This window comes from Drosophila mauritiana, chromosome X, assembly GCF_004382145.1.
Source record: "Drosophila mauritiana strain mau12 chromosome X, ASM438214v1, whole genome shotgun sequence".
NCBI lineage: Eukaryota > Metazoa > Arthropoda > Insecta > Diptera > Drosophilidae > Drosophila > Drosophila mauritiana.
This window is the reverse complement of record NC_046672.1, coordinates 3,715,032-3,733,572: the sequence shown is the minus strand read 5'-3', so window position 1 is coordinate 3,733,572 and position 18,541 is coordinate 3,715,032. Positions and strand designations below refer to the sequence as shown.

The following is an 18,541-nucleotide window of genomic DNA, read 5'->3' as shown; positions in this document are numbered from 1 at the left end:
AAAATTGCGGAATGTCAGGTGACAACATGCGCATAACAGCACGCTGTTAAGTTGCGATCTGGCAACTCCGCGCGAGCTTGAATATTCGTTACAGTTATATTAAAATAATTGTACATTTTATATTTTAATGATACAGCAAGTGCAGTGGACGCAAGCGGTAGTAAACTAGTTGAGCGCTGGATAAATGTAAAGGAAATGGTCAGTAACTTTTAATATAACTATATAACTAACAATTCATAGGATCGTCTTTGAAATAGTAACAAAGTAAGAAATAATTATATGTTTCTTCTGATAGCGGATATTAAAAGTCTTTGTTTTGCCGTATTTTTGGGATATTTATTTCGTATCGTAAAAGAACTACACATAAGGATACAATAAGCGCACCGATTCAAATGACGAGCAGGCATCCGTACTCCTAGTCCCTCTTGAATCGGTCGAGATCCTGCCATTTCCGTTCCCGTCTAGCCCTTACCCTCTGCACCAGGGCAGCCACCTCATCATATGGCTTATAGTAGTAGGCCACGAACATGAAGACCAGCATGTCGACGAACATGAGGCCGGCGAACAGGAAGAACTCGCTGGCTTGCGAGTCGAAGAACTTGAGTTCCGCCACAACCACGACGATGACGTTGCCGAAGGCCACCGTTAGCAGCCAGCAGGCCTGCAGGACACTCTTCATGCTTGGCGGCGACTGGGAGTAGGAGAACTCCAGTCCCGTCACCGAGAACATCACCTCGCCGAGGGTCATTACCACGTACTGCGGCACCAGCCAGAGCATGTGCATCGAATTGGGGCTGGTCACCTCGATGAGTCGCGATACGAATGTCCCGTGACTCTGGCCGATCAGCAGGGCGTAAACGCCTCCAGCGCGTAACTCTATGCTAGTAAGATTGTGATCCGCCACCTGAACGTTGTAATCGCCCGTACTTAGCTCGTAGAGATCGTGATTGCGGGCGGGTAAATCCAGGGCCACCGCATCCCCGGAATCCTCCCGCCAAACCACACGCGTGGTGGCCAAGAGATTCGCCAGGTTTCGCACGAAAGCCCACGAGCGATTCGACTTCTGCACCTCGTCCTCGTACCAATACTTAGTGATGGCGTGCGAAGGTCGCAGGAACAGTGAGTGGGCGGTGGCCTCATACAACTGCTGGGTTCCGCCCTCCAGGATTACGCAACCTAAGTGAAGTGATTCAAATTGTGATGTCGGCCTAACGCTCCAAAGAGGATAGTGGTCTTTAAGCATATTCACGGGTTCTTACGTGACTTCTGAATATGAGGATCACGATAACGTGGTAACTTACCCTCAGTTAGACTCTCCACGGTGTATGTTAACTGGAAGGTACCGTCGGTGCTCGTGGCCACGCTACCCGAATAGTAGAAGTCCAGCCCCCTTAAGGTGAAGCTCTCCCGGGCTCCGAGGTTCGTACTGAAGCGATAATCGCAGTCGGGAATACCGTTGAAGACGCGTAGCTGGGTATTACCACTGCTCGGTAACAATGGGTAAGTGTGCTGCAAGGGTGGAAGATAAACGTGCAAGCTGGTACGAATATATTAGATCGGAGCAATACCAGAAATCTCCGGAATGATATCTTATAAGACTATCATACTGAGTAAAGTCTACTGAGTAAAGTCTAGGAAACAATTAAGAGTATTCAAGCAGATAGAGAGAGAGCAAGAATAGTAACAACGACGGATTATATTATTAAGTTTCTTTTATTAGATTAACTAGTTGGATGTCTTTTCATATGCAACAATGCCCGGTCGCAGCTTCACTTACACTTAGCTTGGAAATGGACAAAGGCCACTAAGGATTTACATACATATACACATCTACAAGTACAAATATATATAATACACAACGCGGGAGCAAGCAGGACGAATCGGATTGAGGTCTACTCGGTGATGTCCTTGCCCTTGTTCTCGACTCCGTCTTCGAGCGCGGGAATCTCTGTCTTGGCATCGCCCGCCGTCAGGGGCTGGGCCTCCTCCGCCTTGTTCGGATCGTTGGGCACGTAGTAGTAGGCCATCACCATAAAGATCAGCATGTCGGCGAACATGAGGCCGGCGAACAGGAAGAACTCGCTGGCCTGCGATTCGAATAAGGCGGCCTCGGCGATGACGACCACAATGACGTTGCCGAAGGCCACCGTTAGCAGCCAACAGGCCTGCAGGACACTCTTCATGCTGGGAGGAGCCTGGGCGTATGAGAACTCCAGTCCCGTCACCGAGAACATCACCTCGCCGAGGGTCATCACCACGTACTGCGGCACCAGCCAAAGGATCTTTACCGAGTTGGGGCTCGTCACTTCCACCAAATTGGCTTCGTAAATGTTGTTGTTATCTTTAATCAGGAGTGTGTACACGCCGCCGGTGTGGACATCGAATGTTCCGACGTTCGTTTCGCCCACCAGGACTTCATACTCCGCCGAATTCACACGAGTGAGCAATGTTTTGCTAGCCAGGTCATCATAGACCACCTCTCCCGTGCTAGGCTTTTGCCAACGAATTGATAGCCCCTGCGGCACATTAGCGACGTTTCGGATCAGCGGATGGCTCTGGCTCGGCTTGTCCACAAAATCCTCCTCCCAGTAGTATCCACTACCATTCAGCGGATTGAGGAACAGAGACCATGCCGTCTTATCAGTAAGGACTTTACGTATTTTGTCGGCGCTAATGGCACAAGCTTCATCTGTACTGCTGAGCGAGTACTCCACGTCCAGTGAACCGGGTGCGTAAATATCCTTGTTGGTATAGGCATTCAACGAGGTCACCGTCACACTTTCCGCTCCGGGAATGTTCGAGGTGAAGAGGTAGTCGCAGTTGTCGGCGTTGAAGATGCGCAGCTGGACGTTCTGGCTGTAGGGCAGGTCGGGATAGGTTTTCTAACGACAGCAAGGCGTGCAACGAAAGAAAAACGGAAAGTGCAGGTGCAGGTACAGTACAATACAATATATATAAGCACAGTAGTTAAAAATACTTTAAAACTTCCCAATTAAATCCTTTCAGAGCTTTAAGTCCCAAGCCAACAAGCATTTTCGAACAATTACTCACCTCCAAGCTAAGCTCCACCACTCCGGAAATGATGAAAGCAATGCCCGCAAGGATGCCGCCCATGGTGAGTTTCTGCAGCGGCCGTCGGATGCCCACTAGTTTCAGGACCGGATAGAAGGCCACATCGTACAACGGTATGAAGATTAGGATGAGCAGAGGATTGAGCACTTGCAACTGGTCGGGCTTGATGTCCCAGGAGCCCATGTCGCCGTCCATTCGGGTGGCCTGGAAGGTCCAACGGGAGCCCTGCTGATCGAACAGTGCCCAGAAGACCGGAAGTGGCAGGTAGAGGAAGAGGACTCGCATAAGGACCTTCACATCGTCAATCAACTGGCGGTCGTACTTTCTATCGGCATAGTCCAGCCAGTGCTCCCTCGGATTGGTCTTTTTCTCCTTACATTTGGTGGTCAGGGCTGTCCAGATGGTACTGCTCACAAGCACCACCATATTTCCGGCCGGTGGCTTCATCTTGTACAGGGATCGTCCCAAAACGAAGATTATGACCGACACAATCATAAGTACGGCAGGTACTCCAAAGGCCAATGGATAGCAGTTAATGTCGTCAAAGCAGGACACGTCCTCGCGCAGTATAGGGGTCACCGTGGTGGAGATCAGCGATCCGGCATTGATCGAAAAGTAAAAGAGCGAGAAGAACGAAGTGATCTGCTTCACCTGCTCCGGCACCTTAAATTGATCGCCACCGAACGCCGACACACACGGCTTAATGCCACCTGAACCAAGGGCAATTAGCGCAAGGCCCATCATCGTGAACGTTTCCATGGGCAGGTTAAGTGGTCTAATGGCACCTAGGGTCAGCAGCACCGATCCGCATATGTAAACCAGCGATAAATACAGGATAGTCTTGAATTTTCCCAGCCAAGAGTCCGAAATGATGGCTCCAAAAACGCACAGGAAGTACACGAACATGGTGAAGATATGGAAGACCACGGTGGCGGTGTCATCAGAATAGCCCAGAACTCGACTCAGATACAGAACCAAAACAGCTGAAAGAAGAACGAGCGATTAGCAGAGATTCCATGCTAAGATCCTTTGCGATTAACTTACTCCTCATGCCGTAGTAGTTGAAACGTTCGCAGAATTCGTTACTGATGATGAAGAACACGGACTTGGGGTAGGGCAGTTTCTGTGGGTGTCAATTGAAAGGTCAGTACAGTGTTCGCTTCGAATCTTGATAATAACGATTACCTTCTGCTGACCCTCAGTCTCGGAGACGTTCTTGAAGTCATTGGCCTCCGCCAGTTCCTTGCCATTCTGGTCGGGCTCCTTGTCATTTTGCTCGGGCTCCTTGCCATTCTTTTTGGCGATCTCGGGAAGCTTCTTGTCCTCCGCCGTGCCGTTGCTCTCGATGGACGGTTGACTCTCTGCACGTGCTGCAGACGGGGTAGTGTCTTCAACGGTCGCAACACTCGGGGTGACTTCTTCGGCAACACTTGGACCGGAACCCTCGGGACTTGCAGGAGCTACTTCGGCCGCGGGAGTAGGCTCTGGTTCAGCCACAGGCTCAGCCGCTGGCTGTATTTCTGCGGAAGAGAGAAGGATCCAGGTAAGTAATTCGAAATGCGATCATCGAAAACTTGGAGAGCCCACCCAGCAGGGGTACTTGCTCCACCGGCAGCTCCATTTCATATGGCCACTGAGATTCGTTAGTGATCTGAGGATCGGCGACATTTCATCAGAAACCGAAACCGAGACTTGTGGCCTTGTGCTTGACACCTCCGCCACAGATAAGGACTGTTCTATATTTGGCCAGGCCTTTACTTCAACGGTGGGCGTGTGAATTCGGTGGCCCGGCATAAATTATCCAGCCTTAGGCCCCGAGCTTTTACGAGGTTTACGGCAGTGGCGGGCGTCAGATAACCCAGCTAGGGAAGATAGCTCTCTCGGCGATCGCCTCCACTTTGACAAACTGGCTGGGAGTATGGCTTTCCACGCCATAAACAACATGCTGATTACTGACAATGCTGCGTCTAAATGTCTGCTGGAGCTTTAATGGTCATGTCCATGTAGATCGAATGGTAATTGCATCTTGTCATGGTCATGGCCATGTTCGGACAACTGGATCTGTATCTGTTCGATGGTTGATGATTCAGGAAGCGAACTGCGAAAGTCCCGAAAGGCGGCCAATGAATGGGCCTTATCTAACTGCGATATCCAGAATCGGTTCGCAGCTAATCCATCGATGCTTTATCAGCGTTTATGACCGCTATTTGAGGCAGTAATGTAGCCATCACATGGCCCCATAAACCGTGGAAACAATGCTATTGCACGCACTACACTTCACATCAAACATCCATTAACACTAAGCGCCTTATCGCAGGGAGACAGAGATATACAAAATATACAAGTACCAGACGTGTACAGCATTGACCCGCTTCGGTGGCCGTTTGAAGTCGGGAGACCAGGCCTGCCACTCACATTCACACTCAAAACCACTCATTCATTCATTTTCAGCCGCTAATAGCGTAGTGTTTAGTTCCAGGGAACTGGCCAAGTGTCACCGAAGGACGGAAAATGGATCTCCAGACGGATCTTCCAATCCACTCGATTGGTCTCCATAAAAGGCGAAGACCAATCGTAGTCGCTGATACTCCGTAATTTCCAACAAGCTAATTGAAAAATGAGTACAGTGAGGGCTTTACCTATAAATAATTAGATAAGCCTGGTATGCCTTGAGTGCAGTTGTAAAGAGTCAGAGGGAAAGTGCTGTGAAAGTGTTCTCAATCTCACTTTCTTAAGATTTCTTTACTTAAGCTCTAAGAGCCCTGGGACCTATAGATAAATTGATTGATTGATTGATTGATTGATAGGTGGTTATGATGCTGAATCGCGTTGAACTATTGCTAACTGTGATATGCAGAGAAATTCCTCTGGAATTCGAGAACGGATGGCCATAATTGGATAGTCTCACGCAGGACAAGAATATAGTGAAGTTGAAAGTGCTATTTACAAGTGAGTTATCTATATGTTGCATATCAAATATATAGTAGTGAGTGATTCTTTAATGACATTGCATATCGGCATCGTTATCGCATAGTCGTCGGTTTGTTCATCGATTGGCCATCGAATAGGTTGTAAATTTCGCACCTACCCAATAACATAATCGCCATGAAGAGGGTCTAAAAGTATTCCAACTGATTTACAAGCGATTAGAACGAGCGCGATGTTTATTGGTCCAGCGCGATGATAAGCGGCGCAGGAGCAGGGGCTTTGGCCCAGTTTTAATTACAAATGCTTTTTTCGGCGGCGAAGAAACAGAATTATTCAATGGAAGTTGTCAGATAGATAAGTTCGGTGTTTTCGGTAGTGAGCAAAACTTTGATTGTCTTGTTCCGTTCGAAGTGGCAATTACGATCCCATATCGGCACCGCCCCATCCAATTCGACCGGGTTCTGCTTCGCACTAGCAAATTCCAGGCGAACTACTCACTCACTAATTGCAAGCGGTTGCACTTACTACAGGCTCTCCCAGCGATTTGTCAGCAAGTGGAGTGTGTGTGTGTGTTTGGAATACCAAACGAAATCGTAATCGCATTTGTTTTAAACACCCGCAATGGCAGTTTGCCTACGAATATGCAAATGAAGCCGGCGGCTGACATTGAAATGCAGGCGCACACAATTATACAAATTAGAAAATTTGCATCGGTGTAGGCAAGTCGAGTTATTTTTTTGAGATTTGAATAGGCAAGTGTAGGCAAGGTTCGTCCAAAGACACTAGAATAACAAGATGCGTAACGGCCATACATTCGTTTGGCACTATGCAGCCACTTTTTTGGTGAAGGCCAAATTTGCTCTCTTTCCGCTCGCTCACGTTGAGAGCGTAAGAAATATAAAAATAGAATTTGCTTGCTTGCGTGAGTAAAAACAAGAGACGAGAACGCGTATATGTGTGCGTGCTGTGCTAGAAGACGATTTTCGGGCCGAAATCAATTCTGATCGAAGAAACGAATTTACATATTTGGAGTTGTGGCCAATTTCGTAGCAATATGATGAAATAAAATAAAAATTCCCTGACTATTATAATAATTATTATAATAATAATTAAAGCAATACAAAGGAAATTATTATACTACTGTAATTTGAAACATAAATTTTCCAAAAAGAAGACATAACATTGAGAAATAAATATTTCATAAAAATAATAATTATTTTTTAATTTCATAAAAAAATAATAATTTTATTAATAAATAATAAAAATAATAATTTTATTAATAAATAATAAAAATAATAATATTTCATAATAATATTTCATAAAAAATAATAATACGTAGTAGAAAATAAAAATTAATAAAATAAATAAAAATATGAAAACAGTTCGTTGCAAAAGTCATATCGTCAGGCACGAAGTGCGGACACAAGCACTCAACAATCATTGCCTTATTAATTTTTCTCACGCCGCAAGCTGAATACCCTAATGACAAGTATTCTAATATAAAGTCATTTTCGAAATTTATTTTGTGATGTACATATTATTATGTCTATTACTATTTCTAAGCTTTATTTAAATAATAATAACGTTGAGGCAATGCAAAACAAGAATTTTTCGCATGGTGCCAATTGATAAAAAATAATATAGATTTAAAGTCAACGAACTTCTAAGGTAAAGGGCATATTTTGTCAAATTTACAATACATGAGCATACGTGTGCACACATACAGTTGTATGCTATCACTGTATGCGTAGAAAAGAGCTGTTTGCTGTAGCGCTCTCCGCTCTTTCTCTCTCGAACAAAAACTCAAGAGAGCCTGGAGCCACCTCTAGAGCCACGGCCAAAAAATCGCGTGCCAAAAATTTGTATGGCCGTTACGCATCTTGTTATTCTAGTGTCTTTGGTTCGTCCGTGCCAATTGACCAAGTTTGGCAGCTCTTTTTTGGGGACCGTCAAAAGCAAATCCACATTTGGACCTGCTTGTTGCTTGTGTTGGAGCCGCTCAAGTGGCTAAAACCCGGGGCCAGCCACTCAAAGTCCCTTATCAGAGCGATTAGATTTGCGAACTGCACACGCGGCCAAGGGAGCCGATTATCGTAGTTGCGAGCCTGGAGTTCTGGGAATCGTTCCTCCGTTGAGTCACTACCGGCCATCCTTATAACATGCACGTTACCCAACGGACCCTGATTAAAACGGATGGGTGCGAATCGAAGTAAATAGGCGCAATAAACTAAATAAGAACACAACTGCAATCTATGGTGAGGGGAATTTTGTGTGGCTTATATTGCTTGCCTAGAAATCGAAACAGTGACTAAAACTAGAGCATCTGAAAAATATGGGCCATAAATCTCGCTTCAGTAGTGGGTATAATCGCCACCCCTCTGTAGAAACTATAATTATGCATCTGTGGTTTTTTTTAGTAATTTACAATACCATTTTTGTTATCCGTCATGGTGGGAACCCGGAGATCGCTTCACATCCGTTACGCGTCACTTGAAATCGAAGAAAAATATTAAATTTGCTTTAAAAATCATTACGTTGTAGGAATGTACATATGTATGAGATATGGACCGGGCTGCATAAACTCAACTTTCTTTTAATTTAACGAAAAATATGCACATATATATTATGCGTAAATTTTGTTGTTTTTTCCAATAAGAGACAATAAAAGCAAAAAAGTACTGATCCTCGCCTGAAGTTATGTATATAAGACCACAAATTGGCTACTTTAAAGGGAAATTTCCAATTGCCACTGCATTAACCCAAAAATATCGCAATTAGATCTCATTCAGATTAATTATAGTTTTAATTGATTTTTTGTATTGCAAATTGATTTTCAAAGTATACAAAATCTAATCCTGTTTAGCTGCATTGGCCTTTGAAAGGATTTGATTGTTTCGCAAGATCTTTCCATAACATAATGTTTTCATAAGGCATTTATCGTCGGTTTTTTCTCCGTTCTCTGGCGAAGCTTTCGGATCGTTATTGCTTTTATTGTTCATTGCATTCGCGCACTCGTAACTCACATTAAAACATTTAACAACTGCAAAAAAAAAAATTGGAACGCACGTCGTTTCGGTTGGGATCGGTGCGGATCGGTTTTGAATCGGTTATGAATCGAGCAGGATTGAGCGACCACGTCCGCAAGCGGCGATCAACAGCCTCAGACTGAAGTCGACTGTGAACGAACTTAGCTAAGAAGCCGTTGACGGTTTCGCCGCTCTGCCGCACTGCTCTGCCCGCTGCGACTGCGCGCGTGCTCGACGTCGAAGGATGGCGAAAGGCGTTAGAACGACTGAGTTGATAAGCCTAATCGCAGTGTTATCGTACTATCGACTGGCAAGTGGAAGTATTTACGGCCCGGTGTTCGCTTACCCACAATGAATGGAGCCGCAGTTCGCAGCTCTCGCGATTGTTATTTATGGCCCACAACTACCCACCGAAATATCTACTTGACTTTTTACCCTTTCCCGCCCTTGGCCGCCTGTCAATTACAGATCGCTGTCCATCACAATTGCTCCGCTTATCACACCTGCCACGCCCCGTCTGTCATCAGTCGGTGGGTGGTGTGTAGTGGGCGATGCAGATTGCGCACCATCATTAACTAAATATTTTCAACGCCCCAAACGGTTATCTCTGGCCATTACTTGCAAGTCTGGGGGATGGGAGCTTCCCAACTTTACCCACCGTAAGTCATGAATCGAAAAGTAGTCTAGTATATGGTCTAAAGATAATTATTTAAAGAGCTACTACGTCTATATGCTGATAAAAAAAACAACGCCGAAATAGAAACAATAATGCTGGCCAAGGAAATTTGTGGGGTAAGGAGAGCTAGTCAGAATCTTCAATGGCTTGAACTGTGTGTTAATCGGGCAATTAATCAATAATAAATAGCCAAATGGCTTACTGATATTGCTCAAAAAGTAACTAATCAGCCATTTCTTTTTCAAGAAAGTACGCCAACCATTTTTAGAGCAACGCGTCCAGTATTTAATACTAATGACTTGCATATTAACGAGCTACATGACTTTCTTTTTTCACGCTTTTCCGTGGGTAAGCAACGTATGTACGTACATACACATATAAGTTAAGACCGAAATGATTGGCAGTATTTTGGCAGCAATACAATAAATTATATTAAGCCCCTTAAAATGATAGTAATAGGAAAATGAACTATTACAAATCTATTAAGTAGTTTTATGGCCGTTAAAGTTATCACATCGGCAATAAGTTTTTGCGAAACAAACAGGCGTTTCAAAAGTACGTACGTCTCTCATATCAGATTAGTCATAAGTATAAGTCATTTCAACGCCTTAAGATTAGTACTTTGAAAACCACTTGGGTAATAGTTGGCCTAATGTGGAATGTTATATCTCGTTGAACTCGTTCCGAAATTTTCAATCCATAGGCATTTAAGGCCGGAAACTTTCGAAATTGGACAATTTTCCCAATAATAATACCTTATGAAGTAATGAGGAAATTTGAGGAAACTTTATTTAGCCAAAGCTGCGAATCACATCGAATACTACATAGGTTCTTAAAGGCTTATAAATCCTGCGACCCCTTAAATAGGAAAACCTATATCATCTAACCCCGTTTGGCTCACCGCTTTGATAGGCATCTAATCGGATGTGGTCGCAAAACTTGTGGCGTTTTTGTTTTATGAACTTAATCGCTGCGTCGATAGCTGCGAATAGTATTTATGGCCGCCTATCATTAATGCCATGCCCAGAAACAAGTATATACATATGTACATCTATTGGCCATAGCCAATCGGCCGATCTGCGATAGTCCGTAGCCCGACATTGTTATTGTTATTGTTATTGTTAACGTTAACCATTATTGCTCAACGAGAGGCCCTGACTGTGCGACAAGTGAACTTTTTGTTTTGCTTCTTGCTTTCGATTTTACGATTGTCACTTACTTGGCTCCCAGATTGCATGGTGTCTAGTCTTCATAATGCCAGCTATGCGATCGATTGAGTAACACTTAATTAAAGCCATCAAGGCATTGGGGGTCTGTGTGTCGATTGAGCGGGTTGCGTGTTGACACACACAGACATCGAGTACTCGTATCCCCAGCCAGCTATTATGCATCTCGTATCCATGGACTTATGGCGTCGTATCTGGGCGAGAAACTCTTCGCTCAGCCTGGGGATTACACTTAAGACCTTATCAATTAGCAAACTGGTGGTCAGGCGGCGATAGAGTATCTCCGATTAAATCGCAACCACCAACCTACCTAAGAGGTGGGCCAATCGCACAACTCGGCACGGGGCTTACCGAATCGCACTTTGTGCCGATTAAGTAATCGGGCTGAAAGGGCGAAGCGAAAGCGAGATATAGCCGATGTCCTTGCCTAAGATAGCCAGATACCCACCCAATCATACTCGTTCTTAGGGCAGTGGGGGCTTAGGGGCTCCGATCTTCTGATAGAGGGGTACTTATAGATCTCAAGATCTCGAAGGCTCGGAGTCCGATATCAATGAAGATAGGCGGTGAAGTGTTTGCCCAACTGATTAGATTTGTACATCAAAGATATAAAGACGTCACGTCAATTTCAAAAATACAATTTATTATAAAGATCCCCATACATTTCCAATCTAAATAAATAATTTCTTATAATTAGGGTGACTGTCCTTTGCCTTAGTTGTCAGAAATCCAGGCTACAGCTCAAGTATGCTTCACAGACAGCGGAATCCCGAATTCTCTAGCACAGCCACATCCATATGCAGTTCGAGCTGCGAATCCAGTCGCCCGATGAGCAGCTCCGAATTCAGTCGCAGTAAGTATCATCAGTTTCCCAAAGACCTCCCATATATATATGTATGTACTTTCTACAGCTTGGCACTTCGCCCGCCTTCGAGCTAAGGACGATCGGTTGCAGCACATCCACTTCGTCGAAGGTAACCGCAACGGCTTCCAAAAGGTGAGTCTGAGGTCTGGACTGGAATGAAGTGCGAAATTGACAACCTTTTCGGCACATGTATCAATATATTTCCGGAACTGTGCAATCTTGTGGTGTAGCGCGGCGTTTTCGTGAAAAACCTTAGCAATCTCGACGCGAAACAATAGCTAATGCGGTCCATAAATCTTTACAGCTGGATAGATTTATGGCTGCCTGGGAAAGTCCAACAAATTACTCAAAGCCGTAAAGAAAACAAACATAGATAACAGGCACTTGGCACTCGACCATTTTGCACGGCCAGGGGTTTAATCGCCAGATAGGGGATAGGAATATGATCGAGATAAGATCGATTCGTACCGGCCAGCTCACTGGCTCGGCTTAAAGAAAAGCGAGGGGATATCCACAAGATTCAGCGCAGATAACATATTGAGCACAAGATAACGTTAAATCTGACAACAACGGTATCGCAAATAGGATATGGCTTCCTAGAACCACATTCTCTCTTTTAAGCACGCCAAACGCCAAAGTTGACACAGCAATGGCTATAAGCTGGAATACTGTGGGTGCACTGTGTCCACAGATGGGGATGCACATTCCACAAGCCTTCTGAAACAACAGGAAACACTGCTCGCACAAATTAGGAGGAATACAGCTGTAACACGCCCGATTAGGAGACTCCCAGCGATAGCGCCCGTCGGTGGGCGGGGTGTCCACTAATTCAGCAACTCGTCATTCCAACAGCATTGAACTTGACTGCCGCAGCTTTGCGCGAAAGAGAGGGCGGTGGTGGGAACACCCCCACAGCAATACTAAGAGATCGCCGCTGCAGCTGCAATGATCTCTGCAGAGCGAGCTACACGGAGAGAAATATTTTATAGGAATGAATATTTGGCTAATTTCTGTTGCCATTATACTTCGCTCTTTATTGAAACTGTTTGATGTTGTCGCTCTGGCTGAATAATAGATTCACAAATTCAATGTTATATTTTGTAGATTACACATGGCTTTTTTTTTAGTGCAGAGAGCACAGCTTGAAGCGAGAGCAGAGTTTATCTTGCTCTCGCTCTCTTGCACCCTCTCTACACCACGCTCCCCCCCCCCCCCCCTACCACTCCATCACCACCTGTTTATCTAAAAATTTAATTTGATTTTTGTTCTTGCTCGAATTGTGTATTATTTGTTTTTTTGGTTTTCGGTGTCGCGACTGCGCTGCCAACGTAGCCGCCGACTGCGAGTCAAGCTTAAAAGCGCAGCTTGCAAATGGACGGAGCATCATTTATCGTCGGCCAGCGACGGCGATCGTTTTATGGCGTCGACCTGTTGATCACCTCCCCACAACCCCCTTTCACCAGTGTCTTTTTTGATGTAGTACACTCTGTACAACTTTTTTTGGCAACGCAAATCGGTGCAAAAAACCTTTTGTGTCAAAACGTGTGCGTGTGTTTTCCGTTTCTCGATTTTCGGGGCACTTCGACAAAATTCCAAAGTGCCCAGCGCGATTAGGTGACTCTTGTTCGAGCTCATTAAAGCGCAATTAAGAGGTAGCCAAAAGGAGGACAAGGCGAGCCAATGCCAAAATGGCAAGTGAAATAACTAACGGTAAAAACGGACAAAACGTTAAAAACGGACAAAAAGAGGAGTCCGATTCTCAGATTGCGGTAAGTGATGCCAGCAAGCGAAATGCTGAATAAAGGGTGCAATGATAAGAGGAGAGAGTTCGAAGAAGTGGGCGAGGATAGCAAATCCCATTCCTTCCATTTTCCCAATTCTTGCATCCCAATGAAAGGGAGTGCTGCAACCATGGATTTTCTTTCGGTGTGAAAAGCGGAGAGCACGAAGAACAGCTACTTATCATATTTAGTTGTCAATTGAGAAAGTACAGTGCACACAAAGGCACACATACATACACATTTGCCCAACTGAACGTGCAGTGGGTGTTCGAGAAAAAGAAGCGCACAAAGTTCCAATGACTTTTCTTCTTTCTACTCTCTTCGCCACTTGCTTCGTTTTCTTCTGCTCCCAAGGCTATTGATCACAGCGGCAGCGCAGCTGACCTTGTACGCCCCCGGCGATCGATAAATGTGTGTCAACCAAAAGCGACAGCAAATCGAGATCCTTTTATTGCCCGCAAATTGATTGAATTAATCGTCGTGTGTCAGAATCAAAACAAGAATCGAATATGTCTTGTTCCATGATAGCGTCGATCAATAAATACCCTTTAATCATTTACTAATCCAACAGAAATATTTGCTAAGCAATTAAGGTCGATCAAGGTTAAACGGCATGCGAATTATTTTTTTATACCATTTTTATTGTATTCAATTTTTTACACGACACCCGTAATTAAAACTATTTATTGCAGTTGAATAATTGAGGAGCTAAAATTAGTAGCTAAGCTTTGATAAATACCACCAATCTATGTACATATTTGTAATGGGACGTTTTCCAGCAACTGTTGCAGCTAATGTACTCTTGTGAAAAGAGAATAAAATCGATAGTGACCCAGTTTGCGGATCGGGCTACACAAATGCATTTACCCGAGCTCTGTTATCATCCGCTCGCCTGCCCCGGAGTTACCGGCGATAAGGTGTAGACTAGAGTCTGACACTAGAGTCTAGACAAGCCAGAGACTATCAGCTGTAGCTTTGATCTCACCATCTTCTGTTCGAGCCCCCCTTTAAAGCCCCCAACCCTTTTAAGACTCTCTGGGGATCTTCTATTGTTTGTTAATTTATTTGCCTATGCTTAACAACTGTTACTGCTCGAGGTGGCAGTTAGGGACTGGGAGCGCAAGAAAGGCCGAGAAGAAAGACGGGTGGCAGATCGAACTTTAAAGCTCGGGGCCAGCTCCGGAGAATTCTTAGTTCGATACTGAACGTTGTCTCCGACAGACGGGAGCTCAAGACCAGAAATTCTGCGGGGGCCAAAAAGTAGGGTGCATAGTGAAGTCTTGTGTAGATTCGAGCCGAAAATCAGAAACCCCACAGTGTAGCGATCATTACGTAAAGCTCGTTATGGCATTTGTCGGCAATGCAGTTGTTGGCCCGGAGAATTGCAAATCGGCAACGGTGAGTCTTGTGAAGAGCGTGGAGTGCTGGGGCGATCGAAGGGATCGGAAAGGAGGATGAGGAGAGCCACTTGGCCTAGGCCGTGGTGTGCACAGAATTCTCAATCATCAATGGTTAACGTACTCACTGATAAACGGAGACACTGGTAGTGACAGAAACCCGTTTGCGTTTCGTTGCTCACCTTGGCCAAGAGACGCGGTAAATCACAACAGAAAACTAAATAGCCAAGCAAAACAAAACAAACCCAACAAAATCGAAAGCCAAATCGAAAACAAGGCGTTGTGACGACAGAAAGCAGCATTTCCATGAGAATAGGCTTAGAAAACGCCAAAAAGTTAAGGGCCATCCGAAATATGTATGTACCTTAGAAATACCCTAGTGAAATGACCTCATCTAACACTTGAGAACTGCCTCCAATCCAATATCAATTAAACATACTGAAAAGTTCCCCCAAGTTACGAGTCATATTTGTAAGCTTCCATATTATCAAAAGATGAAAACGGGGATTTCGTAGCCATAGGCAAATTCCAAAAGCACCATAATAGCTAAACTATTCAATCGTTTTTAATGCGGCGGATTCAAAATCAAAGTCTCTCACAACTATAAAAATGTTAATTAAATTGGTTAAATTTTGTACATTTAACCCTTGTAATTCTTTATAAAATCACAACAATTTGTTTAATACAATAAATAAATAAATAGTCACATGCTAGTTCGAGACTATTATAAACAGATTAAGAGTATCACGCTTTGAAAAGGCCGTTCATATAATAGTTAATTTATGGCACTGCTTTGTTAGAATCCGTAGAAGTTTCAACAAAAAAAAGTAAACTAATAGAAAGTTTCTTTAGCCGCTTTGCGATGGAATGTCAAATGCACCTAAAACCCAAACATCTTTTGGCGTCGCGTGTTGTATTTAATTCTATCGACATGGGTACTTGGCGTATAATTGCCAAGTCAGTCCATGAAACGACATATTCTCACTGGTGGGCCATTGATAAAGAAATGTAGAGGAGATAGTGCTACAAAGGGCAATCAGATCGCGATAGTTTAATGACAGTTCTTCTACCTCTCCCGACTAGCCAACCATTCCGTATCCCAAGTCGGTGGCCTTCATCATCAGCAATGAGTTCTGCGAGCGATTCAACTACTATGGCATGCGCAGTGAGTAACCTCGGCGACATATCCATGTTGTCCTTTCTAATAAATTTCTTACTTTTCAGCCATCCTGGTGCTGTACCTCACCAACAAGCTGGGCTACAATGAGGAGACGGCAACCGTACTGTTTCACACGTTCACCATGCTGGTCTACATCTTCCCCCTGATCGGAGCTCTTATCGCCGATGGCTGGCTGGGAAAGTACAAGACTATATTATATCTATCGCTGGTGTACAGCCTAGGGGCTATGGTGGTATCCTTTGGTGCCGTTCCGCTATCGGGGATGCCAACTAAGTGAGTATATACCGCATAGCATGGTTGTCATCATACATTAATTTATCGCCATTTAGAGCTGTGACCGTTGTGGGACTCCTACTAATTGCGATCGGGACCGGTGGAATCAAGCCATGCGTTTCCGCCTTTGGGGGCGACCAGTTCTCGCTGCCCGCGCAAAGTCTCCAGCTGGCAAAGTTCTTCTCGCTATTCTACTTTGCCATTAACGCAGGATCTCTGATTTCGACCACGTTCACCCCGATCTTGAGGGCAGACGTCCATTGTTTCGGCGATCAGGATTGCTTCTCGCTGGCCTTTGGCGTGCCCGCCATCTTGATGATCATTTCGGTGGTAATCTTCATGGCCGGCAAGCGGTTGTATAGGTGTCAGCCACCTGCTGGCAACATGATCTTCGGGGTGTCGCGTTGCATTGCGGATGCGTTCAAGGGATGGCAAAAGCGCAGGCACTCGGAGCCAATGGAGAGCTTTCTGGACTATGCCAAGCCGACGGTGGGGTCGCGAATGGTGCAGGAGACCAAGTGCCTGGGTAGAATCCTACGACTCTTTCTGCCCTTCCCCGTCTTCTGGGCCCTCTTTGATCAGCAGGGCTCGCGATGGACCTTCCAGGCCACACGAATGGACGGCAATGTGTTTGGTTTTCAGATAAAGCCCGATCAGATGCAGGTGGTCAATCCCCTGCTCATCCTCGGGTTTCTGCCACTATTCGACTATATCATTTACCCTGTTCTGGCACGCTGTGGAATAAGGAGACCACTGCAGAAGCTAACCTTAGGCCTTCTCCTGGCAGCCTTAGGATTTTTCCTCTCAGCGGGTCTTGAGATGAAGATGGAGCAGGCTGCCTACAGAGCCATGCCCACAGAGCCCGATATGGCCCACCTGCGAATATACAATGGCATGCCCTGTCGCTATGAAATCTCGAGTGCTGTGGTTCAAACTTCTCGCTTTATCGAACCTCTGAATGTGTGGGAGGATCTTTCACTCCAGATGCCCGAGTCCAAAGAATACACTTTTAATGCTCAGCCCGTATCCGGAGAGTGCCCTTCCATCACCGGCAAGTTGCGTTTGCAACCAGGAAAGTCAGTGAGTTACTTCCTAGCTCAGGACAAGCTCGTCGAGTTTGCCGATGGATTACAAATGTCCGCCACTGACACTGGTCGCAGTTCAGTGAGAGCTCTGTTAAACACGCCAGACGACGAGGGACCCGTTCTTCTATCAACTGAGTCAGCCACATCCCAGGAGCCACCGCTTACCCTGAACAAAGGCAATCTGCCGCAGCTCCACAGGATCACGCCTGGCTTCGCTCGGGTAGACATCAATGGCACACAGGTGGCCAGCTTCGAGGCCAAAGAAGGTGCACTCTACAGCCTTCTGGTGACGGGAAGTGCCCGCGATGGTTACCAAAACAACGTGGTCGAGGTGGTTGCCCCCAATACCGTATCTATTCTGTGGCAGCTGCCCCAAATTGTCGTGATGACCGCAGCTGAGGTGATGTTCTCCGTGACGGGCTTGGAGTTCTCCTACTCACAGTCGCCGCCCAGTATGAAGAGTGTTCTTCAGGCTTGTTGGCTGCTCTCGGTGGCCATTGGCAACATGCTTGTCGTGGTGATTGCCGAATTCAAATTCACCAGCTCGCAATCCGGAGAGTTCACCCTGTTCGCCAGCCTCATGCTGGTGGACATGATGATCTTCTTGTGGCTAGCCCGCAGCTACCAGTACAAGGATCAGCGCGAGGACTTCGAGGACGACGACGATGCGACAATCGATAGTGGTATGCAGTCGAAGCCCAAGAACACTACAGTGGATACAACCTCAAGGAAAACAAGCGGCATTAAGGCGGAACCGGGATACGGAGCCTACCGCAATCACGCCTACGACAACGATTTCTCGGAGGCCTAGATGCCCGATTTTCGTACTTAAAGTCCATACCCACATCAAGAGCGTCGCCCGCATTCGCATTTAGTCGTAGTCGTAGCCTTTTATTTATTTTATTTGTTCGCATTTATTTATGTATGTAGTTTGCTGTAAATATCTTCGTTTGTACGAGTATTCTGTAGATGCATTTTTTACCCAATTGTTTTGTAAATACATTTTATACGTTTTATTACATATGTTTGGCA

The 18,541-nt window shown here is 45.3% G+C and overlaps 2 protein-coding genes across 7 annotated transcripts; one reads left to right on the top strand and one right to left on the bottom strand.

Moving 5' to 3' along the window:
• Positions 1-333: 333 nt before the first annotated feature.
• Positions 334-9,152, bottom strand: LOC117148924 (peptide transporter family 1). 4 transcript variants are annotated; one of them, XM_033316644.1, is made up of 7 exons: positions 9,024-9,152; positions 8,431-8,489; positions 4,258-4,592; positions 4,117-4,195; positions 3,052-4,055; positions 1,302-1,509; positions 334-1,176 (listed from the first exon to the last, which is right to left on the bottom strand). In XM_033316644.1, the coding sequence occupies exons 2-7, from the start codon at positions 8,447-8,449 to the stop codon at positions 416-418; spliced, it is 2,406 nt and encodes an 801-aa protein (XP_033172535.1). In that variant the 5' UTR covers positions 8,450-8,489; positions 9,024-9,152; the 3' UTR covers positions 334-415. The 4 variants fall into 4 exon arrangements, with proteins under 4 accessions (XP_033172535.1, XP_033172533.1, XP_033172534.1 ...); XM_033316642.1 differs by lacking the exons at positions 334-1,176; positions 1,302-1,509 and adding an exon at positions 1,695-2,882; XM_033316643.1 differs by lacking the exons at positions 334-1,176; positions 1,302-1,509 and adding an exon at positions 1,695-2,882 and having other exon boundaries at positions 9,067-9,151.
• A 2,508-nt stretch (positions 9,153-11,660) lies between these two features.
• On the top strand, positions 11,661-18,541 carry LOC117148926 (peptide transporter family 1). 3 transcript variants are annotated; one of them, XM_033316645.1, is made up of 5 exons: positions 11,661-11,781; positions 11,840-11,925; positions 16,055-16,136; positions 16,196-16,424; positions 16,481-18,541. In XM_033316645.1, the coding sequence occupies exons 1-5, from the start codon at positions 11,676-11,678 to the stop codon at positions 18,318-18,320; spliced, it is 2,343 nt and encodes a 780-aa protein (XP_033172536.1). In that variant the 5' UTR covers positions 11,661-11,675; the 3' UTR covers positions 18,321-18,541. The 3 variants fall into 3 exon arrangements, with proteins under 3 accessions (XP_033172536.1, XP_033172537.1, XP_033172538.1); XM_033316646.1 differs by lacking the exons at positions 11,661-11,781; positions 11,840-11,925 and adding an exon at positions 13,176-13,562; XM_033316647.1 differs by lacking the exons at positions 11,661-11,781; positions 11,840-11,925 and adding an exon at positions 14,777-14,972.